At 51.6% G+C, this 9607-nt stretch overlaps 1 protein-coding gene across 2 annotated transcripts; it reads right to left on the bottom strand.

Annotated features, from left to right (window-relative positions):
* Nucleotides 1–342: 342 nt before the first annotated feature.
* GTPBP2 (GTP binding protein 2) lies at nt 343–9379 on the bottom strand. 2 transcript variants are annotated; one of them, XM_053601539.1, is made up of 12 exons: nt 9089–9379; nt 6412–6438; nt 5931–6115; nt 5461–5569; nt 5077–5274; nt 4603–4777; nt 4213–4432; nt 3672–3807; nt 3475–3533; nt 2686–2857; nt 1843–2007; nt 343–1610 (listed from the first exon to the last, which is right to left on the bottom strand). In XM_053601539.1, exons 1-12 carry the CDS (start codon nt 9272–9274, stop codon nt 1434–1436), a joined length of 1809 nt encoding a protein of 602 aa, XP_053457514.1. In that variant the 5' UTR covers nt 9275–9379; the 3' UTR covers nt 343–1433. The 2 variants fall into 2 exon arrangements, with proteins under 2 accessions (XP_053457514.1, XP_053457515.1); XM_053601540.1 differs by lacking the exon at nt 9089–9379 and adding an exon at nt 8668–9057.
* Nucleotides 9380–9607: the final 228 nt, after the last annotated feature.

The following is a 9607-nucleotide window of genomic DNA, read 5'->3' as shown; positions in this document are numbered from 1 at the left end:
AAGTAGTTGGCACTCTAAATCTCTGACATGTGATAGGGGCTCTTTACCATTGTGATCACTAGCAAGTGACCAACTCCTCAAATACAGAGTAGCTACTTATTTCAGCTGAAAAGTCCTCAGTTTTACTTTCTACTCTGCTCAAAGAAGTTACAGGCAGAATACTTTGTTATAATACTGGAACACTGATTCTGTGACAGGAAGAGGAAAAGAAAAATGGCGAATGAGATACCATGTGCTATCTCATTCAGGCCTCAGCAATGTTGAGGTTTCTCATCTCTAATCCTAGAGGCCTCTAGCCTGGAAAGGAAGCTTAGCCTATGTCTTAAGCATAAGCACAGTGTATTCAATAAAACATTTTTATTTTGTACAATATATATGTGTATTTAAATATATATATACATACATACATATATATATATGCAGAGAAACCTCAACCAACAAATCCCTGAGTCCACGGAAACCCAGGACAACTAACAAAGGGAAAGGAAGGAGTCCATGCCTAAAGAGTAGGAAATATGGCAACATCTTTCCCTTTCCTCCTGGTTCCCTGCAACAGAGGGAAGGGGATGGTCACTATAAATTACTAAAACATGAGAGGGCTTAGATGGGAGCACAAAGGCAGGTGAAAACAGTAGGAGGGGGAAGTGTGGGTTTGGGAAAGTAAAACATACTATTTGATCCAGCATGAAAACCAACAGATGACTGCAGAGGAGAGGACGAGACTGATTGACATGCAGCTGACCTTTGGTATGCCAAGCCATAGCCTGGCAGCCCCACGCCTGGGCCAGCACAACAAATAGCACCTGTGGGGCCTGTGAGAGGAGGAACTGGGAAAATGGCCCTTGAGTAAAGAAGGGAAGGGAGATAAAGCTGAGGAAGAGGCCTCAGTCCTCAGCACGGGGTGGGAGCATTGCCACTCACTGTCCCTGTGCCATTTCTTCAGCTCCTGGGCCACCATATGGCCAGGAGTAGGTATCTTTTGTCCACAGTCAGAGATGGGCAACTTACATGGCCTTGAGAAGAGGTATAGAAAAAGGAGTGCTTTTGAGGGCCACCCCTATTTGTGACAATTCCAAAGTGCAGCGACTACACCAGCGAATTATGCCCAGTCTTGATAGCGGGGCTGAGGAATTGACAGTGGATGCAGTCAGCTCCAGTAGACAGGCCACAGGTGCCAGGGTGACGAGCCAACCAGGTGGGCACACAGCTTCTCAGCATTGCCCTGAATTCTGTCTTCTCCCGTAGGACTGCCCCTCCCTGGCCACCAATCTTGGCACCTCTCCAGAAAGGCAATGAGGAGCAAGTGGCAGGTAGCACCCCTCTCTCTTTAGCCTATTAATACACAGAGCCGCCAGCTGGGGTGGGGGCAGCATAGCTGGAAGTCATCTTATATATTGTAGGGACAGCAATAGAGCTGTCCAAGCCTGAAGAACTCAGAAGCCCATGTTGGCTTGGGCTTCTCCTGCTGTAATGGCTTGCACGTCAGTGACATGGCCAATGCCTTTGGTGACACCCTCTCGGAACAGCAGTTTGGCGCCCACCTTCAGGTACTCTGGGTGTTTCAAGAAGCGGAAACGTACCACTGCCTTCTCCCCCGTCCGCAGCTTGTCCTGCAGCAGAGAAGTGGTCAATACCCTGGCCAGTGCCCCACATCCCATTCTCTACCAGCCTTGGCTTCCCACCTTCCAGAATGCTACCCACCCTAAGTGGGGCTTTGTGCCCATGGATCAGGGAATTCTCTGCAAGTCTGGGCCCAGGCCTCCCTCCTTTCTGGAAGAATTCTGACTTTTCTCTGGAGATATGGCTAGATATGTATTCTAGATATGGCTAGATCCCACTCACCTTGGCATGGATCTTTTCCACCACTGCTGTCTGACGTACATTGCCCACGTGTACAGTCACCTGGAATCCTCGCCGGAAGGTGGTGGCATGGAACAGTAGGACTATCTCTGCCTCAAACACTGAGCAGATGGTAGGATTCATCTCGGGGCTCACCATCACCATGCCCTGGGGAGGCACAGCCCCCAAGCCCAGGAAGAGCAGGCCTAGCATTAGACCCTCCATCCCAGCCAATCCCATGCCCCCTTACAGCTCCTAAATTTCCTCTTCCTCTACATAACTCCAAACACAAATACCTCAGAAATACTCAGAACTCTCCTTTTTTTTTTTTTTTTTGAGACAGAGCCTCAAGCTGTCGCCCTGGGTAGAGTATCGTGGCATCACAGCTCACAGCACCCTCAAACTCCTGGGCTCAAGTGATTCTCCTGCCTCCACCTCCCAAGTAGCTGGGACTATGGGTGCCCACCACAACGCCCGGCTATTTTTTGGTTGCAGTTATTATTTGGCGGGCCCGGGCTGGATTTGAACCCCCCAGCTCAGGTGTATGTGGCTGACGCCTTAGCTGCTTGAGCCACAGGTGCCAAGCCCAGAACTCTCCTCTTAGAGGGAACTCCTCCTCCATGTATTTTTAGTCCTAGATACTCATATTGCTCCATAGTGATTCATATCTAGTGATCTGTGCCTCACGACTATTCTAAACCATTGTTATACAGTCTGTGTAACTAGACCATAAGCTTCTTGGTTTCCTGTGAGTTTCTCTGAGGCACCTTAGGTGGGTGCTGCTCATTCAGTAGCTAGTCTGCTAGGCAGATCTCTTTGTGTTCCTCTCCAACCCACCCACCTCACCTTTCGAAGTAAAGCACGGTCAAAATCCCCGAGGGCCAACGTAGCAGCCTGACCAGCTCGCAGCACACGACAGGCAGAGCGGTTGCGCTGGATGCTGCATACTCTAAGTTCCAGGAAGCAGCCATCATCTGTGGGGCCCACCACCAGCTGGTCTCCCTCTCGGCAAATTCCACTGCAACCCAGAGGGCAGGTGGCACAATGTCAGCCTACATTCCCCTATCTACTACTCTGCTAGGGGCACCCATTACATTCTTTCCCTTCTGGGGCTGAGTCCCTCGAGTGGGCAAAAGGAACCCTAAATTCAGACTTACAGTGGGGATGATCACCATAGTTCAGAGTCAGAAAGCTAACACCAGGAAAGGCCAGCAGTGATGGCTGACAGAGAGGCACCTGCTGGCTTAACAACACTGAACACCTGATCCCTGAAGGGGCAGGTTATCCCCTTGGGTTTCAGCCTCTGCTTTGGAAAAAAAGTCTTAAGTAACCTTTTATTTCCCTATTTTGAGATGAAGTCAATTAAATGCACTCTGGTTTTCTTCCTGGGGTTCAATACCCATGCTTCTTCCTTAGGGGTCTGGAGATTCCCAGCAAGCAGGAATACTGTTTTTACTTTCAAAAGCCAACAGACTAGCTTTCTTCAGCCCTTCTGATAGTGAAACCCTAATCTGCAAATAAGCAAATCCTTTATAGGGACTCTGTTCAACTCCAAGGTTTTCTCTTTTGGGTGAGGACAACTTGGCGTGTATGGGTGAGGGCTGAGTAGAGCAAGCAGCAAGCAAGCCAATTCACCTGGAAAGTGTCCCTCCAACAACAGTCCCCACCTCTGGTACTGTATAGATTTCATCCACCTAAAGCCAGAGAAAATTGTCAAAGGCCTTCCAAGGGGGGGTGGCAGGTCCTAAGTCTCTAAACAGACTCTGGGCTCAGTGTTAAAATTAGCCCCTCCCTGTTTCCCCAGCTGACTAGACATCTGGGTGGCCAACTACCTGAAACTCTGTCAGCTGCTGCATGAGTTCCTCCTGCTCTTTGCTGTTGGTGAGTGGTGGCAGGATATTCAGAAAGACTTTAAGGAGGTCCAGACTCTCTCCAGTCACACTGGACAGTGTGAAGATGGGAGTGACACTGTAGAGACATGAGCAAACAGATGAAGAAAGTCCTTTCTTCAGGAAGCAGAGGCCAAGACCCCATACATAGAAAAGGTGAGCTTTTCTCTCCTGCCTGCTGATGGTTCAGCACACTGAGCCCTCTGTGAGCCTGCCAGGGAACATGGCACATGAAGCCCATCTCAAAGCTCAAGGGTGATAGCAAATGCCTGTATGACACTTCATTCCAGGGACCCAGGCATCAGCAAAGCTCCACATGTTCTCAGGGGAAGGGCCAACCCCTTCAGCCAAGATCCCCTCCCATAAACCCAAGCGGAAACCCCATGCAACTGAGCCAGAAGCAGTCTGCCTCTGGTTGATGGGACACCTGGGTCTGGTGGCAACCTTCTTAGTGGATCAAGTTTTTAAGGTGAGGCAGGCTTACTTGGGAGACTGAGCAAACTGCTGGGCAGCAGTGACAGCGTCATCCTCAGAGGTGACCAGCATGGGGACCTTGTGGCAGCCTGGCTGCTTGAGGACCCGCTCCAGCTGGCGTACTGTCCTCTCCACTGTGGTTCTGGCACAGAGGTCCACCTTGCTGACCACGATGAAGAAGGGCACTTTCAGGGCCAAGGCCAGCCCCAGATGTTCCCTTGTAGTGCCAGCTGCCTCAGAGAAGGCAGGAAGGCAGGCAGGCAGCAGGAGAGAAGTGTGAGCATGGAGAAGGGAGGAGAGAGAAGAAGAAGAGGGTTAGTGTGGCTCCCAGGTTTGAGGAGGCCCAGGGTAGGAGAGTCAGCACCCCGTTCAGCACTGCCTTTGTCCCAAAGCCTCGTACCAATCCCAGTGTTTGCGCTGACAAGGAGCAGGGCACAGTCAGGGCAGTATGAGGTGAGGCCAAAGATGGTAGTGTGTAGGTACTTGTGGTGGCCTGCCAGGTCGATGAAGGTGATCATCTTGGAGCTGCTCTCACAGATCTCTTCTGCTGTCCGCGAGTCACTGTAATTCACCACCTGGCCCAGAGCCCAAGGCTCTCAGTGCCCCCTACCAACCTCCCCAACCCTTTAAGAGTTGCCAGGACCTAAACCAATCACTGGGTGACCCTGCTTCTTAACCCTGAGCCCCGTTTTATTAATTTAATTCAGTTGATTCCCTGTTTTCTAGGAAGGACAGAGCTTGTTCATAAGTTCCCTCAGGGTCTTCATCTATACTATTCCAAAGTCTCCCACACTTTGCCCCCATCCTATGTCCTTCACCACTACTGTCTCATGCTCAAAGTCTGGCCCCACTGGATCCCATTGATCCCATGCACCTCTCCCTTGCTGTTAAAGCCCAGGATCTCGAAGCTGATGCTGGAGGTTCGGCCAGATTGAATCTCATGCAAGTGGCGGAAAAGGTTGAGCCGAGCCCGGCCTCGCCCATTGTCCAGCTCTCCCTGGGTCAGGACTCCAAGCAGAGTCGACTTCCCTGAGTCCACATTCCCCAGGACGGCCACACGTAGGTCTAGAAACTGGATGAATTGTTAGAGGTAAGAGTTCTAATCCCTCACCTCTCTCATTGAAGGTTAGATCAAGGGAGGAATGCACTTTAGGGAGCAAGTAATGAACTGGAAGCCCCCAGAATTCTGGGCCAGGGGAGAGAACTGCCACTACCAAGGAAGTATGGACGTGAGGGGTAAGGAAGGGTGTGAGCTCACCTGTTGGTTGTCAGGGACCTTTCGTACTAGCACCTCAGTGATCTTCCGAGGCATGTCACTATCATAATCCACTTCTCGCTCTCGGAGAACAGTGATGTCTGCCCCAACTCTGTCATAGCAAAGCCACAGCTGCCATATCTCAACTGTACTCCTGCATTCCAGCCTGTCTCTGGACCAGCAGCCTTCCTGTACTTCCCACACAGATCCCAACACCTTACTGCACTTTCCACCAGCCTCCACTCTATCTCTCATCCACAGCTCCCTTTAAACACACACACGCTCCTTAAATCAAGGAGCAAAAAGCCTATGTCCAGCGAGGAAGGGACACGAGCCCTCCTACTTTAGCTCTTTGTCAAGAGAAGGCAGCAGAAGGAAAGGTCCCACCTTGGCCCCTCAAGCCCTACGTGACTAGGTCTGCATGGGCCTCCCAAGTTAGGTAAAGGAGAACTGTGGGGGACGGGGAAACATACTTCTCTGCCATTCGGTGTAGAGTCTTGAGGGAGGCCCGCATCTCTTCCTCAGCCAGCCCCACCAGCAGCCCATTGTCCTCTACCCCAATCTGGTAGACAGCCTCACCGCGTCCCTCCTGGAGCCGCCACTTCATTTGTGTCACCAAGTGTTCAAAGCGGTACTGAGATGGATTCACCAGCTTCAACTTAGGGAAAGTGGGGTATCATGAAGTAAAATCAGAGATGTTCCTCCCAAACTCACAAGGGCCCCACCTATTCTGCTCCAAGGACAAGGGCTTTCCCTCTCCACTTAAACACTTCATCCCTGAGCTCCCCCTTAATAGTGAGTCCCCCTCCAACAAAACAAGGTACAGAACCCTTACCATGAACCACAGCACTAATTTGCTATAGATATTAAGTGGAAAGCATCTCAGAGAAATCATCCTGTGCTGACAAGGACAATCTACCCTATCCTCTACTCCTTCCCCCTCTAAAAACTCACTTTATATTCGATGTTTCCATCTTCAGCCTGAAAAGAAACAAGTAGCAGTTACCACACACTGTCCAGACCCAATCCCTACTTCCCCTCGAGAATGATTCTCCCTGGGGCCCAGGCAGCTAACTTAAGAGAGCAGGAAGCCCCAATGGCACCTGCTCAGGCAAGTGGCTGCCAAAGGTCAGTGGCAGACAAAACTCTCTCCTCAGCCTCAGTGTGGCCTCTCTGAAGGCCAGGCCTATAAGAACACTGGGAGTAACCCATCTAAGCCAGGAACAGAACACCAAGTCCCTCCTTTCTTTGATTACTGGCAGCACATTCTTCCTAGATGCAAGATCAACTCTTCCTTCTCCCTAGTGCCTCAAATTGCAGTTCCCAGAAGTCTATGTCTCTTCTGTGCCCGGGCTATTGAGGTCTTTCTTTGCCACTGGTCTGGGAAACACCATTTCCCTCCTTCCCACCTCCTGATGTCATCAAGAGTAAGAGGTTGCAAGAGATTCTGGACCAGGGCCAAAGGGTGAGGTAAGCACTGGTCAATACAAGCCTGAGGACGAAAGAGCCCTAGGTGAGAGAGGGGCGGAGATCCAAACCTGGGGCTGAGATGAACAGAAGAAACTTGGAAAATGGAATGAAAGAGACAAACTCACTATGTCTTTTACTCCTAACCTTCATGCCTCAGTTGAGGTGAAATCCTGAATCTACCCCACGATCTCTTCTACCTCTTCCAGGTGGTAGCACAGCACAGAAATACTGTTGCCTGAGCCTTTCCCTCTTGGGTGCAAAGGGATATAAGATTTGCCATTTCCATGCTCTTCTCTGACCGTTTTGTTTTTCCTCTTCCCTTCCTATCATCATTCCATTCCTTCAAGGCCCTTTGGTTCCCAGACCCTAACAGGTCTTTAGGGCCGCACCTATGGCTCAAAGGAGTAGGGCGCCGGCCCCGTATGCTGGAGGTGGCGGGTTCAAACCCAGCTCTGGCCAGAAACTGCAAAAAAAACCAAACAAACAAAAAAAACCTAACGGTCTTTACCCATAATCTCTGCCTCATTATGTATAAGGGAGTTCTTTTCTTTTGTTTTTTTTGAGACAGAGTCTCACTATGTCGCCCTCGGAGGAGTGCTGTGGCATCACAGCTCACAGCAACCTCACATTCTTGGGCTTAAGCAATTCTCTTGCCTCAGCCTCCTAAGTAGCTGGGACTGACTACAGGCTCCCGCCACAACGCCTGACTATTTTTTTGTTGTAGTTGCCATTGTTGTTTGGCTGGGTTTGAACCTGCCAGCCCTAGTGTATGTGGCTGGCACCCTACCCACTGAGCTACAGGCGCCAAGCCAGGAGATCTCTTCTTATCAACAAAGAACTTCCAGAGGGCAGCGCCTGTGGCTCAGTGGGTAAGGTGCTGGCCCCATATAACAAGGGTGGCGAGTTCAAACCCAGCCCCAGCCAAAACTGCAACAAAAAAATAGCCAGGTGTTGTGGCGGGTGCCTGTAGTCCCAGCTACTTGGGAGGCTGATGCAAGAGAATCACCTAAGCCCAAGGATTTGGAGGTTGCTGTGAGCTGTGACGCCATAGCACTCTACCGAGAGTTAATAAGTGAAACTCTGTCTCAAAATAAATAAATAAATAACTTCCAGAGACCTTTTTTAAAATCTATTTTTTTTTTTTTTTGTAGAGACAGAGTCTCACTTTATGGCCCTCTGTAGAGTGCTGTGGCCTCACACAGCTCACAGCAATCTCCAACTCCAGGGCTTAAGCGATTCTCTCGCCTCAGCCTCCCAAGCAGCTGGGACTACAGGCGCCCGCCACAACGCCCGGCTATTTTTTGGTTGCAGTTTGGCAGAGGCCGGGTTTGAACCCGCCACCCTCGGTATATGGGACCGGCACCTTACCGACTGAGCCACAGGCGCCGCCCATTCCAGAGACCTTTTTAGCATTTTGTTGAGGATGGAGAGTCAGGAGGGTTGGCTTTAGAAATGTGGTATGACAGCGTAGGCCAATGGTTCTCAAAGGCTGGTCCTAGGACCAGGAAAATGAGCATCACATGAACTTGTAAGAAGTGCAAATTCCCAGGGCTACCCCTCTCTTACTGAATCAGAAATTCTAAGAGTGGGGCCAGCAATCCAGGTGATTCTGATACATGTTAAACTTTGATAACCAATGGCTTAGGCTCTTCCTCTGGGTCCTTTCCTAAGAAGGACAAAATAGCAGTCATCCTTTGCCATAAGGACATAACAGGTATGTGAAAACTCTTTTCTACACACCTGTTCTTGCCCCTCACAAGAAAGAACACATTGCTCTTGTCCCGGTACTCCCCTCCTTCCTGTGGAACAAGTTTAGAAAAAGGATGCAGTCCCATTCCCTTGTCACAGCACAGACAGTGGTCGGTATGCTCTACGTTTTTTCCCAAGGGGGTGGAATCCCCCTATTCCCACTTCTCTTCTTGGGGTAATCTAGATGTCTCCACTCTTCCTCCCTTAAGTCCTGACACCGAGGGGAGGTCCAGTGTCTCTGTCCCTTCTCCCTTGTGTCCCGGGACCAGAAGGAGGGGTTCACCTTCCACGCCCCTCCTCCCTGGGGTCTCGACACCGGAAAGGGGGATTAATTGTGTCTGTCCCGCCTCCCTAGAGTCCCGGGACCGGAAGGAGTAGTTTCTTCTCGCCTCACCATTTCTCAGGTCCTCACCTCAGGGGGTAGGTACGGGGGGTTGTTGGCTTTGCCCCCTCTGTTCCTTCCATTCTTCTTCTTCCCCTTCGGGCCCCCGCAGCCGCTGCTGCCGCCGGCCCCCCTAGCCTTGAGGGTTCCGCCTATGGCCGGGCCCCCTCCAGGCCGGCAGCAGCCGCCGAACAGCTCGGATACCCGCGAGTCCATCCGCTGCTGCCACCAGCCCCCCGCCCGTCCCCTCCCCCCCGCCACCGCCGCCGCCGCCGCCGCCGCCCCTGCTGCCACTGCCGCGTCCGGCCAGCCTAAGGAGAGCGAGGTGGGGCCCTGCACAAGCCACGCCCCCGCCTTCCCTGGCATCCAGGCGCGTCAGAAACAGCCGCGGGGCACCACGGGATATAGAGTCCCCAGGCCTGGGACCTCGCTCAAAGAAGATTGCCGCCACCCTACAACTCCCAGAAGGCATCGCGGCGCGAGTGGCCGAGCAGTTGTATTAGGGGGCGTGGGCAAGGAGCGCGCCTTTGTGCGCAAAGGCCTAAGGGA

Source organism: Nycticebus coucang, chromosome 9, assembly GCF_027406575.1.
Source record: "Nycticebus coucang isolate mNycCou1 chromosome 9, mNycCou1.pri, whole genome shotgun sequence".
Taxonomy (NCBI): domain Eukaryota; kingdom Metazoa; phylum Chordata; class Mammalia; order Primates; family Lorisidae; genus Nycticebus; species Nycticebus coucang.
This window is presented reverse-complemented; position numbering and strand designations above follow the sequence as displayed.